At 45.7% G+C, this 16,134-nt stretch overlaps 1 protein-coding gene across 1 annotated transcript in view; it reads right to left on the bottom strand.

Moving 5' to 3' along the window:
- Positions 1–4,522: 4,522 nt before the first annotated feature.
- Positions 4,523–16,134, bottom strand: part of LOC142290038 (cyclic nucleotide-binding domain-containing protein 2-like) — a 381,880-nt gene continuing 370,268 nt past the window's right edge. Inside the window, exon 15 of the mRNA XM_075333985.1 lies at positions 4,523–4,927. Within this exon, the coding sequence (XP_075190100.1) occupies positions 4,829–4,927 (99 nt within the window). The 3' untranslated portion in view covers positions 4,523–4,828. The remainder of the gene's footprint in view (positions 4,928–16,134) is intronic.

Raw genomic sequence — 16,134 nt, 5'->3', positions numbered from 1 at the left:
AGAAAGTTAAAGGTGACACATTAACTTTATCCTCTAGGATTAGACCACATTGTCCAGGCACCTTCTATAAGGGGAGGGTGTCCTAAATACCAGGTGCCTCTCAGCCATAGGCTGAGAGTAACTTCCAGGTTAGGCTACGCTCCCCTTTTAAGAAAAGGTACACACCCTATGAGCGCTACCAAGAGGTCTGTGCAGTGTATGCAGCTCCCAGAAGTCGGCGGCAGAGACCTCGAATGATGTTTTTTTTCCATTTTATTTGGGAGTGCCCAGCACTTGGACCCTTTCCTTTGCCTTCTGTTCTGATCTTTCCTGGAGGATTTTTCTATATCACAGCAGGTCAATTGTACCGCCTCCTTTTCAGTATTTACTTATACAGTGGTATGCAAAAGTTTGGGCACCCCTGGTCAATATTACTGCTTTTGTGATCCATTAAGCAAGTTAAAGATTAAATGATCCCAAAAAGGCAGAAAGCTAAAGGTGACACATTTAATTTACACTCTAGGATGAGAACACATTACCCAGGCACCTTCCATAAGGGTAGGGTGTCTTAAATACCAGGTGCCTCTCTCAGCCTAAGGCTGAGAGTAACTTGTGGGTTAGGGCATACTGCCCCTTTAAGAAAAGGTACACACCCTAAGAATGCTACCAAGAGGTCTGTGCGGCGTGTGCAGGTCCCAGAAGTCGGCAGCAGGGATCGGGAATGGAGCAGCCACCGCTTAGTGGCTGGGAGGGTGAGTGTGCCAACGTCTCCACCGGGGTAGATGATGTTACACTTGTAGAATAAAAAGCTATAAAAAAGTCACATATGAATAAAAATGGTACCGCTGTAATCGTATTTACCCAAATGGGAAATTTGTCTTATCAATTTTATGACAGAGTGCACAGTGTAAAAACAAACAAACAAAATGGTCTCATTAGTTCAAAATAAAGCGTAAACAAGGACAAGGTAGCATGACAGAGTGATAGCAGCTGCCTTGTCCTTATTGTGTTGTGGTTTTAATACATTTTTTTATTCATTTCTTATGTTTTTGTTTCATCAACTCACATTCATCATCACGATTGTTTCCATTTTATTTGGGAGTACCCAGCACTTGAACCCTTTAACTTCAATTCTCTTCTGGTGGGATCTCTACTGGAGGATATGTCTACAGCACACCAAGTCGACTGCACACCATCCTTTCTAGTATTTACTTATACAGTGGCATGCAAAAGTTTGAGCACCCCTGGTCATAATTACTGCTATTGTGATCAGTTAAGTAAGTTAAAGATTAAATGATCCCAAAAAGGCAGAAAGTTAAAGGTGACACATTTCATGTATACTCTAGGATTGAACCACATTGCCCAGGCACCTCCCATAATGGGAGGGTGTCTTAAATACCAGGTGCCTCTCAGCCGAAGGCTGAGAGGCACTTCCGGGTTAAGGCTTGCTGGCCCTTTAAGAAAAGGTACACACCCTAAGAGTACGATTACAAGATCTTGTAGCAGCCAAGAGTTTTTAAATTCTTATTTGAGGGATGTCTGCTTTTCCTTGGAGATGTATTCCAGTACTGTGAGATTTCTGGCTCGTCTTCCAGTTCTGTGAGATTCCTGGATCGTCTTCCAGTTCTGTGAGATTCCTGGCTCATCTTGCATGCACTACTTTTTTGAGGTCTAGCCACAGATTTTCGATGATGTTCAGATCAGGGTACTGTGAGGCCATTGTAAAACCTTCAGCTTGCGACTTTTGAGGTCTTATAGATTTTGATGTGTTTTTAGGGTCACTGTCCATTTGTATAAGCCAACCTCTTTTAACATCAGCTTTTTTACAGATGGTGTTATGTTTACATCAAGAATTTGTTGAAATTTCATTGAATCCATTCTTCCTTCTACCTCTGAAATGTTCCCATTGGCTGCAACACAACCCCAAAACATGATTGATCCACCCCCATGCTTAATTGTTGGTGATATGTATTTTACCATACAGGTATTTGTAGTTTTAGATAGTGACATTCAAAATCATTGGCTTTCCGTCAAAGAGAGAAGGTCATTGTTAGCTACTCCACCACTTGGGCTAATATTGGGGAGCAATCCCGGAGTGGGGGACCCCCCTCTGAGCTGTCTTAAAGGGACAATACATTCAACCATTTAATGACCAGAAGTATATTTGCCCTACATGCTCCAGCTTCACCATAATGCACGCTAAATGCTCGTTCTATTATTTTTCAGTCTCTCATATTTTCTCTCTTTTGCAGCACAAAGAGCTTTCATATTGTTTAAAACTGGAGCATAGTTTACATTTTTTAAAAGTCTTATTTAGGAAAAATGGTACAGGAAAAAAATGTTTTCATAGTTTTTAAATGTTTTAAAGTACCGTAATTTGTTCAATGACCAATATTTTCATTAAAAATAAATCCTCTATTTCTTGCATAGTCATTCCAAATACGCATACAGTACATCGCTGTAATAAGGAGAACAAACCTCAAACTTTATAGTACATTTAAAGTGGACCTATTGGTTCTGAGAAAACAAGAAATTATACAGTTGAAACCATAAGTTTCCCTCTGCTATCTATAAAGACACATCTGCAGGTTTTTCCACTCCGCTCTCTATAAAGACACATCTGCAGGTTTTTCCCTCTGCTCTCTATAAAGACACATCTGCAGGTTTTTCCCGCCACTCTCTATGCAGACACATCTGTAGGTTTTTTCCTCCACTCTCTATACAGACACATCAGCAGGTTTTTCACTCCGCTCTCTATAAAGACAGATCGCAGGTTTTTCCCTGCGCTCTCTATAAAGACACATCTGCAGGTTTTCCCCTCCGCTCTCTATAAAGACACATCTGCAGGTTTTTCCCTCCGCTCTCTATAAAGACACAGCTGCAGGTTTTTCCCTCCGCTCTCCATACAGACACAACTGCAGGTTTTCCCTCCGCTCTCTATAAAGACACATCTGCAGGTTTTGCCCTCAGCTCTCTATAAAGACACATCTGGAAGTTTTTCCCTCCACTCTCAATAAAGACATCTGCAGTTTTTCCCTCCGCTCTCTATAAAGACATATCTGCAGGCTTTTTCCTCTGCTTTCTATAAAGACACATCTGCAGGTTTTTTCTTCCACTCTCTATAGAGACACATCTGCAGGTTTTTCCCTCCACTCTCTATACAGACACATCTCCAGGTTTTTTCCTCCACTCTCTGTACAGACACATCTGCAGGTTTTCCCTCCGCTCTCTATACAGACACATCTGCAGGTTTTTCCCTCCGCTCTCTATAAAGACACATCTGCAGGTTTTTCTCTCTATCTGACATGAAATCAGAATAAATCTTTCCGGTTTTAGGTCAATTAAGAACCAAAATTATTTTTATTTGCAAAAATGCCAGAATAATGAGAGAGAGAATGTTTTAAGTCATTTTTATTACTTTCTGCAAAGTAAAAAATTGACATATTTCACTAGTATTTGGTGCCATTGCCCTTACACTGTATGACTTCGGTCAATAGTTTTGGATAATTTGGATATCCTTCCACAAGCTTCTCACAATAAGACACCACTGGATTATAAAACAGACCCCTTATTTTTTTCCCATTTTTTTTTCCCTAAATTTGGGGTGCATCTTATAATCCGGTTTGGCTTCAGCAATCACGTGCCGAGTGCCGACCATCCCGAGAGAGAAGGAGAATGGAGGGGGGATTTTTGCTAGATGCAACCCCAATGATCATCGGAAAATGAAAGATAAGTATAATCTATTTTTTTTCCACAATGGGACCATATGTAAATGAAGAGTCAGAAAATTCATAAAATTTGGACATTGTGGATTATTTTCCCTGCAAATACTTTTTTTGCGTGAAGCCAGAAAAACATAAAGGCTCCTTATCCCACTTGGCTAATCATAATCTCTGCACTTGTAAGATGCCGAGTGGATTCAGTAGTGGATTCAGCATCTCTAGGATTAGACCACGTTGTCCAGGCACCTCCCATAACTGGAGGGTTCCTTAAATACCAGATACCTCTCAGCCATAGGCTGAGAGGCACTTCCAGATTAGGACTTGCTGGCCCTTTAAGAAAATGTACACACCCTAATGCCGTCGTCACATGGTACGATCTATCGTGCGATCGCACCCGCCCCCATCGCATGTACTTACCTCCCGAATGACCTCGCTGTGGGCGGCGAACATCCTCTTACTGAAGGGGGAGGGATGTTCGGCGTCACAGCGACATCACACAGCGGCCGGCCAATAGAAGCGGAGGGGCGGAGATGAGCGGGACGTAAACATCCCGCCCACCTCCTTCCTTCCGCATTGCCGGCGGCCGCAGGTAAGCTGTGTTCGTCGTTCCCCGAGTGTCACACGGAGCGACGTGTGCTGCCTCGGGAACGATGAACAACCGGAGCGCAGAAGGAGGACCCACATTTTGAAAATGAACGACGTGTCAACGAGCAACGATAAGGTGAGTATTTTTGCTCGTTCACAGTCGTTCGGAGGTGTCACACGCTACGATATGTCACACGATGCCGGATGTGCGTCACTAACGACGTGATCCCGACGACATATCGCCCGATATATCGTACCGTGTGACGCCGGCATAAGAGTGCTATTACAAGATCGGTGTGGCATGTGCAGGCCCCGAAAGTCAGCGGTAGGGACCGGGGACGGAGCAGCAACCGCTGCCCAGCTGAGATGGTGAATGTGCTGACGTCTCCGCCAGTGGAGAGGATGTTAGACTTTTCATCAGACAACTGACAAAAAATGTGGAATAAAAAGTGATCAAAAAGTCATATATAAATAAATCAAAGTAGGGGTAAATGTGACCGACACAATACAAATTATTCAGCAGTTGTCCCTCATGGTGTCAGTCATTGCCGCTTTTTGACAAGGTGGGACTTATACGTCTGCCATTTCATGTAGTCCTGCATTTTCTGCTGCAGCATCTCTTTGGTTGGGTGCGCCTGAATCTGTAAGAAAAAAGACAAAACTTTCAACCACTGTGAAATATGGGGACCGATCTACTTTAAAGGCCGCTTTACACGATGTCGTTGGGGTCACGGAATTTGTGACGCACATCCGGCCTCGTTGCGTGTGACACAAACGAGAGACCGCTAACGAGCAAAAATACTCACCTTATCGTTGCTCGTTGGCACGCTGTCCAGTTCCCAAATATCGTTGCTGCTGCAGGTACGATGTAGTTCGTCGTTCCTGCGGCAGCACACATCGCTATGTGTGACACCGCAGGAGCGAGGAACATCACCTTACCTGTGGCCACCCGCAATGAGGAAGGAAAGAGGTGGGCGGGATGATACGTCCCGCTCATCTCCGCTCCTCCGCTTCTATTGGGCGGCCGCTTAGTGATGTCGCTGTGACGCCGAACGAACAGCCCCCTTAGAAAGGAGGCAGTTCGCTGGTCACAGCGACGTCGCTATACAGGTAAGTAGTGTGACGGGTCCGAGCGATGTTGAGTGCCACGTGCAGCGATTTGCCCGTGACGCAGAACCGATTGGGGCGGGTATGCTCACTAGCGATATCGCTGCGTGTAAAGCGGCCTTAAAAGAATCTTTTCAGATCCCCTGTTGATTTAAAAAAAAAAACAACATACATACAGTACACCAAAAACTAATGAAACACTTAAGGTTAGTGTAGGCGGAGCTCAGTGGCTGCAACCACGCCCCCTAAACATGATTGACAGTCCCTGCTGTGGCTGTTACAGCTTTGCTAATAGATTTCCGTTCTAAGAGCAGATGTTTGGACAATCCCACTGCAGAGATGAGCTATGACAACGGAAGAGAGAGGTCAGGGGGGAGGAGCACAAATTGTGAAGCCGCCGGCAGTGCAGGAGCTGTCAATCACCTTCAAGGGGAGTGACTACAGCTGATGAAAATGGACTAGTCTCAGCAATGGAATGCCTCCCCGGTCATTAGCATACAGCGACTAACAGGTTCTCATTATATAAACATAGAAAAAAAAATTACATTTTGGTATCCCAAAACCCTTAATTCACCACATTATAATTATAGGAATCGTATCACTAAAAATTACTTATTACGGTGAGAAGATTTTTGTTAAATATATGTAAAAATAGTGTTTTTTAATTTGATTTGATAAAACATAAAATATTGTATTCAATGTTTTACAGCAAACACCATGGACTATATCCTGTTTACTGCAACGTGACTTGTCAGCATTACTGTATAGAATGGCACAGGATGAGCAGAGCCATCTCAATTATCATTAGAGGCTAGGAAGTATAACAGCAGCTGTACTGTGCTCCTGGAGGACTAGATAAGGAAGGATCATATCAGATGGGGCTGTTGTTACGAGTGTGGCCCGATGTGATCTCGAGGAAATCCAGGATTAAAAAGGTTACAGCACATTTTGGGTCCCAGATCCACTTTAATGCCCGCTCGTCATTTACCCTGAGTTGGATTGTATTTAATTCCATCTGGCACTGAAGGGGTTCAGGTTCATTTCTATCCTGCAGTGATCTAACAGATAGTTGTAACCTCAGCTGCAGCCACTCCTTTCTGCTATAAATATCCACTCCTCACTCCTCCCGATGCCGGCTATAGCTCATACCTAAGCTGATCATCTTGAAAGCGCTCATCCCTTTATAGCTGTGGTGTTGTTTCTATTGCAGCTGAAAAGTTCCTTATTGGAGAAACCCTGGAGAGTTTTTTGTTGAGTCTCTCCACTTTTTTGTATTACCTAACTTGTCTTATCATATTGCTGGCCCTCACTAGCCAGGGTGAGTTTAGGGTCAGCAAGGGCCTAGGCACGTGATTGGCGTATGGGGGAGAAGGACTTGTTTAGGGACATTAAGGACTGCAGGGATCAACCTCAGGTGAGTGGTAGGAGGTAAACCTGCTCCCTCCTCCCTAGCACGATTGGTTTACTAGTGTACCCTGTGTGTCTCATCGCTTGCCAGGGTTCCTCCCCAAACCCCCTGGCATGACACTACCCTGGCGCACCTCCTGTGTCACGCCGCTAGTCTGGGGTCCTCTCATGACCAAGTGTGACACATGCAGTCACATCTTAACATCTGTTTATTTCCCAGAAACTAAATAGGTCTAGTAATTTATCTGTGCCAATTAAAAGACATTACAGGAAGAACAATATGGTTGACACCAAATAATATTTAAAGAGAACTTGTCACGTAAAAAAACCTCAACCTGCAGATATGGGATTAGTCTGCAGGTTTAGAATGTCTTCATACCGCACGGCATTGAGTGCCCCGCTACGAGGAGGAAATTATGTTTCTTCCTCCCCGCAGTTCAGGATTTTAGTCATAGGGATGTGGCTGGCGCAGTTTCAGTGACTGCAATGCACGTGACCGGTGTAGAGGCAGCGAGCGGAGTTAGTGGACCCAATACACCACGGGGAACCTGGGCTTACGCCTCAGTGAGAGGGACTTAGCTAAGCACCCACCACAAGGCTGACACCAGGTACCGCTCCCAGAGAGTGACCGTAACTGTGGCAGCTGACCTCCAGGACAGGTGATGGAATCAGGTATAACAGAGTGATTGAGTCAGGCTGGACAGGTAGGTACGGACAGAAATGGTGGGCATGGCAGGGACCGACAAGTATGGGAAGGCAGGTACTGGAGATGGACACAGGGTTAATAGGACAGGAGCTCAGAACCTGATAACTAGCTAGGAAGCAGACTGGAGACTGACTTACTAACTAGAGGCATTGCACAGGCACCTACCCTAATGGGAGGTTGCCTTAAATATATAGTGCCTTTCAGCCATATGCAGGAAATGGCACACCGACCCTTTAAGAGGAGGGCCAATGTGCGTGCATATGTGTTAGGTGCAATCCTGGGAACCCTGTGCGGCATGTACAGGGCTCGGGAGGGAAAGGAAGCAGTAGAGCAGATTGGAGGTCACGCGGCAGCAGGAGAGGATGGGACCTGGCCGGGGTGGTAAGTAAGTCGGCATCTCTGAAGAGATGCAAGCGCTACAGTGACATCTTAGTGCATAGTGAGCGGCAGCTGTAACCGCACTCTGCACTGACTGACAGCCGGCTGTGTACTGATGCAATGCAGAGCAGGCTGTCAGTCAGAGCCAGAGGTGCAGTTACAGCCGCTTATTATGCACTGAATATTGAATGAAGCCGCACCAGCCGCATTCTTTTACTAATTTGTAGATCCGCCACAATTTCTCCAGTGACTCCACTCAATGTTTTACCTTCTTCTAAGGAACAGTTACAAGACTAAAATAAAATACAGAAAATATTCCCATTAAGAGGGTGTGATTATTTATACATCACAGACGCGTCTACAGAACGGCTGCCGAAATACGGCGGGGTCATCGTTTGCTTTACATCCACTTTTTGTTAAAACTTTAAACTTCTTATCAAAGAACATCCTATTGTATAAGCCCCAACCCATCTTTTTTGTAACAATGAGAACCATCTGTCGGATTTATGCTCCTTTCCATAGTTATAAACTTTAGTCAATTCTGGAGGGTAAAATAAAATCAGATTTAGACATGGAAAGTAAGTCCTGTATCTCTATGCATAGAGTTACAGCGTGGGATGCAGATGAGTATTTTCGCTCTGAGCATAGACCGTACATCAGACAGGAGTAATTAAGTCGTTCTCTCCGTGATCCGCTGCTCCAACTTTTCATATCAAAAACGGAAAAGTAACATCTCCAAAATGTAATAAATCTATCAGTGCAAGGTTAAACGGCTTCTCTGGACTATGGTAGTGATGAGTTATCACAAGGATAGGTCATCAATACCGGATCGGTGGGAGGTCTCTGCCCCGAAACGTCTTCAGATAAGTGGGCTGACATGTTCCCTCCTCCGCGTACTAGCTACAGTGCTGGATATTTGCTAGTGGCTGTGCCTGGTACTGCACTTCACTGCATATCTGTGAATGGGGAAAAAGGAGCCAGCACGATCTGAAATTGGCATACATCATATAAAAAGTGAAAATTCACAGATTTATTCCAACTGTACTATAATAAAAAAAAATTAGATTTTTAGCAAATAATTGATCAATTCTTTGAGCCACCCCTGCCAACGTCACGGCAAATCTCAATAGGGGGGTCCTAACCTATATTACGTATTTCATGTGCCATGTGGCCTCCTAGATGAAGTTAAAAGCAAAACCATAATGGAGCACACATACCTGTAACCTGTATATAGCCGCTTCCATGTTGCAAAAAAGGCAATTGTGGATAGAGACCAGCCCAGGTCCCAGCATGTGGAGCAAGCTCTACACATACCAGGACTATATCAGAACTGACCCTCCCAGTGCCAGAGAGCAACCATTGATAAAGGCGGACCAGATCCAAGAATGGTGCTTAATTAGCATTGCCTGTGGAAAGGGGTGGGGTAACTGAATCTGAACAGCTACCAACAGGAGGAATACATTGCAAACCAAAATCAGGCGTGCATGGTATAAGCACCATACTTGGATCTGGTCCGCCTTTATCAATGGTTGCTGTCTGGCACTGGGAGGGTCAGTTCTGATATAGTCCTGGTATGTGTAGAGCTTGCTCCACATGCTGGGACCTGGGCTGGCCTCTATCCACAATTGCCTCTTTTGCAACATGGAAGCGGTTATATATACAGGTTACAGGTATGTGTGCTCCATTATGGTTCTGCTTTTAACTTTATCTAGGAGGCCGCATGGCACATGAAATACAGAATATAGAGTAGGACCCCCCCTATTGAGATTTGCTGTGACGTTGGCAGGGGTGGCTCAAAGAATTGATCAATTATTTGCTAAAAATCTCATTTATATTACAGTACAGTTGGAATAAATCTGTGAATTTGCACTTTTTTTATATGATGCATGCCATTTTCAGATCGTGCTGGCTCCCCTCTATATCTGTGAATGGGACTGAGCTGCTGAACCAGTAATGGCTATTACAAGACGTATGGCGCAGTATCGGCTAAAGAAAGGCGCATTGTGCTCAATGGACCACCATGGACTTCGCAGACAGCTGATCAGTTGAATCCACAAAGGATCTAATAGAGAGTTAATACTGGTGAACTTTTTTATTTTTTGGGGTTCGGGCTGTAATGATCAGAACCTGACCAGAACATATTTTAGGATTCTAGTTTTTCCATTTTTAGAAAAGTATTGTTTTAGAATTATTATACTTGTTTTCAAATTGTCTCTCCAGTAAAGGAGACAAACTCTAGCACAGCGCCACCTATTGGAAGTAGCGATCCTAAAAGTCACAAGTGGATTTTCAACAATCCTTTGTAATATGACTCAGGATATATAAGCCAGATCAGAATCCCAATTTGCAGACACGGTGTTTCGGGGTGCTTGCTTGTTATACTTGTTTTCATCATTTTCAACAATTCCAGTTCAGTTAAGTTTGATGGTCGCCGAGCATGGACAGCCGCTTCACATCATCCCACAGATGTTCAATGATATTCAGGTCTGGGGACTGGGATGGCCATTCCAGAACATTGTAATTGTTCCTCTGCATGAATGCCTGAGTAGATTTGGAGCGGTGTTTTGGATCATTGTCTTGCTGAAATATCCATCCCCTGCGTAACTTCAACTTCGTCACTGATTCTTGCACATTATTGTCAAGAATCTGCTGATACTGAGTGGAATCCATGCGACCCTCAACTTTAACAAGATTCCCGGTGCCGGCATTGGCCACACAGCCCCAAAGCATGATGGAACCTCCACCAAATTTTACTGTGGGTAGCAAGCGCTTTTCTTGGAATGCCGTGGTTTTTTGCCTCCATGCATAACGCCTTTTTCTATGACCAAACAACTCAATCTTTGTTTCATCAGCCCACAGGACCTTCTTCCAAAATGTAACTGGCTTATCCAAATGTGCTTTTGCATACCTCAGGCGACTCTGTTTGTGGCGTGCTTGCAGAAACAGCTTCTTTCGCATCACTCTCCCATACAGCTTCTCCTTGTGCAACATGCGCTGTATTGTTGACCGATGCACATTGACACCATCTGCAGCAAGATGATGCTGCAGGTCTTTGGAGGTGGTCTGTGGATTATCCTTGACTGTTCTCACCATTCTTCTTCTCTGCCTTTCTGATATTTTTCTTGACCTGCCACTTCTGGGCTTAACAAGAACTGTACATGTGTTCTTCCATTTCCTTACTATGTTCCTCACAGTGGAAACTGACAGTTTAAATCTCTGAGACAACTTTTTGTATCCTTCCCCTGAACAACTGTGTTGAATAATCTTTGTTTTCAGATCATTTGAGAGTTGTTTTGAGGAGCCCATGATGCCACTCTTCATAGGAGATTCAAATAGGAGAACAACTTGCAAGTGGCCACCTTAAATACCTTTTCTCATGATTGGATACACCTGCCTATGAAGTTCAAACCTTAATGAGGTTACAAAACCAATTTAGTGCTTTAATAAGTCAGTAAAAAGTAGTTAGGAGTGTTCAAATCAAGAAATTGATAAGGGTGCCCATACTTTTGCAACGGTCAAATTTTGTTTAAATGCGGATTGCACATTTTCTGTTAGTACAATAAACCTCATTTCAATCCAGAAATATTACTCGGTCCATCAGTTATTAGATATATGAAACTGAAATAGCTGCTGCAAAAACCCAAATTGTTATAAAGAAAAAAGGCTAACATTAATAGGGGTGCCCAAACTTTTTCATATGACTGTAGTGCTGAGTGAGCACCACCATGCTTGTGTGCTCAGTACTTGTAAAGAGAAGTCAAATGCTTGCCTGGGCATGACTCTATTCAAGGGAGGACTCAAGAATTTTTCTGGTAAGTCGTCACCCTGAAACTGAGCTGCAGCACAGTGGCCAAGACCATACAGCAGTTTAGCAAGATAGGTTGCACTCAGAATAGGACTCACCATGGGTGACCACAGAAGCTGAGTGCGCAAGATCAGCATCATATCCACAGGTCGTCTTTTCAGAATAGATGTATGACTGCTACCAGCATTGCTGGAGAAGTTACAGCGGTAGGGGGGTTCACCTGTCAGCACTCAGGCTGCACTCTGCACACTGATCCTATTGTGCTGCATGGCTGTTGTCCCAGAAGGAAGTGTCTTCCAAAGATAATGCACAAAAAAGCCAGGGAACAGCTGAAGACCAGCAAACTAAGGACATGGATTACTGTAACCGTCCTGTGGTCTGATGAGACCAAGAAAAACTTATTTGGTTCAGTGTATGCAGCTGCCTCCAAGTGAGAAGTAAAAGACAAATGTGTCCTGCCTACAGTCAGGCATGGTGGTGGAGGGTCATGGTTTGGGGCCGCATGAGTGATGCCGACTGTGGGGAGCAACAGTTCATTCAGGACCCATAAATGCCAACATGTCCTGTGACATACTGAAGCAGAGCATGATCCCCTCCCTTCATATTCCCACATGATAATGGCCCCAAACACCTCCAAAACAACCACTACCTCGCTAACAAAACTGAGTTTGAAGGTGCTAGACCGGCCTAGTGTCTCCAGACCTAAACCCTATAGAGCATCTGTGGCGCCTCCTCAAATGGCAAATGGAGGAGCGCAAGGTCTGTAACATCCACCAGCTCAGTGATGTCATCATGGAGGAGAAAGATTCTGGCATTTTTTATTTTTTCAGTGTTTATTTTAATGCATCAGACTTTGCAGATGTGGCAAAGCTAAATATGTTTATTAAGAAGAAAAATTAAATTTCTTAATGAATCAATTGGTAAAAGGGTGTGATGTAGATTTTGGGGTTTTTTTTTAAATTTTTTAATATTTTTAAAAACTTTCACCAGTTTTTACCTATTGTCTAGGAATTTAGGGGATTTTAATCTGCAATCATGTTATTGCTTGTACTATACAGTTAAGGATGCCTTATACAGGGATAAGATCAATGTCCAATGAAGCCAAGGAGCACAAAGATGACAAACTATCTGAAAAAATGGTAACCCAAGATTGCACCGTGCACTCAGCTCCAGAACCTGAGCAACCGGAATGCAGTATGACTGTGCTGTTCTAAAAACAGCATAAGAGCCTGTGCACACAGTGCATTTTTTAATGCATTTTTTTTAAAAAAATCTGCATGATTATCCTGCAGCCTGCAAAGTCTGAGATGTCTGAAGTGCTGTGCGCACGTTGCTTTTTTTTTCCATCGCAGCTTTAGTACAGATTTTGGTACAAAATATATCTGCAGCATGTCAATTGTTGGGGTGTTATTTAGCCCTTCCAGCCATTGACTTCCCTAAAAAAAATGCACCAAAAGGGCATCAAAACCGCATGTGTTTTTAGGTGCGCTTTTCTGCAAGAAGGTGTAGATTTGATGCAGGAGAGTTCTGCACCACATCTACAGCATGTGCATGTGGCGCCCTGGACAAGCCAGGGGCCACAGGTAACAACACCTACACACCCCACACTCCCGGTCAGGAACACCGAAGTCAGACAAAAAACCCTTGTTGCCTTCCTCCAGGGGCTGATGTCCACACCAGGGGGTGGGCCAGGCGGTTGGCCCTGCCCACCGAGGAGTTCACAGTCCTGGAGGCGGGAAAAGCAGGCAGTTCATTGCAGATGAGTTGAGGAGTGGAGAGAGATTAGAGTTCGAAGTGGAAGTGAGAGGAAGGAAAGTGGCAGTTAAGCAGCCTGAAGTTGGTCCGGGTGTGTGGCCCGGACGGATCAGCAAGGTTGGCAGACGGTGGTGACCGTCTGCAGGAGTGGCCTATTGGAGCTAACCGTAAGGACCGTGGTCGGGCGGTGGCCCGGCGGTACCGGACCGGTACGCAAAGAGAAGCCAGCACCATCTGGCAGGGGCTTACGGACCCCGGCAAGGCTAGGAGTCGCCGTGAATTTGCCAAATCCGTTAGCGAAGGAAACCTCCTGGGTTTCCCAGCAGCCAAGTCCCGACAGAAGGCAACCGTCCAACCAAGAGAGGGAAACACAGTCACCGCCAAGGCTAAAGTTCCCAGGGCCAGAGCCTGCGGGCTAAAAGGGCTCCTTCAGCAACCTTCAAGCTGGGGAGCGGGTTACCGGTGGGAACCCATTGGAACCGTTTACAGTACATAGGTGCAGGGAAAGGCAGTCACCATCAACCTGCCGGGAGAAACAACACCGCAGGCGTCTGTGGGACCCGTCCATCCAGCCGTGTGTTTTACCGAGAACTGTGTCCTCATCATTGGCTCAGTGAGTACCACCGTGCCGTGCGGCACAGCGCTGCCCCCGCGACCCTGCACCTCACCAGCCCCGTAACCCGCCTGCCATCCATCCCTACTCCATCACTGGGCCCCGGGACAACCAACCCCCTACCCATGGAGGGGAGAACTAACATCAAAGCTGCTCCCTGTCACCGCTCCTGGGATCCCCGTCCAGAGCAGCGGTGGTGTCACCAACCTCACTACAACCGTGGGTGGCGTCACGGACAATATCAAATCCCCACAATCCAATCCCCACCCTTTTCCCTCACGGGCGAGGAGCGCCGCTCGAGTCCCCGGGATCCGGCCCACCGCTCGAGCCACCGCCGAGCAGCAGCAGCCGGACCTGAGCAGTGGGAGAGCGCAGCGTCCCCTCCTCCGCCCGCGACATGCACATACCCTAATACCTTCTCTCAGGATGTGTCTGGTATTGCATCATTTAAACCTGTAAATTTTTCTAAAACTAATGCGCCTCTGTAGATGTTTCTGCTTTAGATCCGATGCTGTAAGTTTAGCAGGTAATTTCATGAGAAATAGGCTGTTATCATAATGCAAAATGTTAATCTGCAAAGTCTGCAAACCCGAATGATATTCTAGATAAATCTTGTTTAGAGATGATATTCCAAAAACTTAATTTCAGAAGTTTCAGCCGCCGCCGGCTCATATCAGGTCTCAACTTTACTATCTGTAATCAACGACAGGTGTCAGGCGTAATAGAATCATCATGTCAAAATCGCCCTCTTCCCGTCTCTGTCAGGATTAAAGAGAGCGTAAACAACAAGCTCCCAGTGCATTACCATCACAATGATATTACCCGTAAATGAGCACAATTCGATTTGGGTGTTTAATCAAATCAAAAAATTGAATAGAAAGGAAGAGAATGCCAAGGATCCCGGCATCGGTTACATGGACCGAAAAGTTAGAATTAGTTATAAGTTATACAAAGAGTTTTAATTGCTTACACTCTACAATGGAAAGTAACAGCTAACACTCTACAAGAGAAAAATCCTTGCCCATAAGAGCTGATGTGACGCCCCTGGACTATCAGGTCGTCACAGGGTGCTGCACAAACTGCCCTTCCGTGCAATATTCCAAGTCCCTCATGGTTCTGGGTCCCTATCTAAATAGTGTTGCCTCCAACAGCAAATCAAATCCTAGATACACCCTGCACCACGCCCACCAGGCACACCAATGGATGGCTTGAGTGGAATAGAGTCACCCACCTGGGGGGTCAGGGAGGGGAGGTGAGGAGTGTAGTCAGAGAGAGTGTAGAGTCAGGGGAGTGAGAGGAAGTCGGGAGCGGTGGCTCCTAGAGAAGCTGTCTGGGTTGCAGACGGTGGTCTGGGCCTAGAGGAGTCGGACCCCCGGTCACAAGGGATTGTGGCAAGGTGCCTGGACCTGTCGAGGAGGACAGCCGGCAGCCTTGCACTATCACCGGTACGGGACCAAAGGTACGACGGGGTACACGGACCCTAGGTCGGGAAGTAGCTTCAGGCAACCCGACAATTCACCTGAGGACAACGGAGCCTTTATGATCTGTTCCCACCCACTCCAGAATCGGGGCATTAGCTCAACGAGGGGATAGGACTTTCCAATCCAAGACTGTCCAGAAAATTCCAAGTGTAAGCCCTGAGAGCAAGCTCCCACACTTAGTGGGGAGCGGGGCCCGGCAAGTTCCATACTACTGAGTCACCACATTGAAGTTAAACTTAGTGCCAGGAAGAAGGTCACGGATCACCAGGCAACACTATAGGGGACGGGACCCGGACAAGCTCCCTTCAGCGGCAGCAGCACCAAGAGAGTTGGTTTACCCGGTTGTCAGCATCTACTTATTGACTGAGTGAGTATGAGAGTGACCCCTGCATCCCACGGCACCCAACACCGAGTCCCAGGGCATCCCCCCTACCCCTAGAGGGCTACAACACCTTGCTGCCCCACTTCATCACCCTGGGTACTCCCAATGGCAGCGGAGGTATTCCCCAAATTACTGTACACCACGAGTGGCTTCACGAACTATATATCCATTCCCCTGTAAATACCCCCTTTCATTTGAGTTGCCTCACGACTCC

This window comes from Anomaloglossus baeobatrachus, chromosome 2 (assembly GCF_048569485.1).
Source record: "Anomaloglossus baeobatrachus isolate aAnoBae1 chromosome 2, aAnoBae1.hap1, whole genome shotgun sequence".
Lineage (NCBI taxonomy): Eukaryota > Metazoa > Chordata > Amphibia > Anura > Aromobatidae > Anomaloglossus > Anomaloglossus baeobatrachus.
This window is presented reverse-complemented; position numbering and strand designations above follow the sequence as displayed.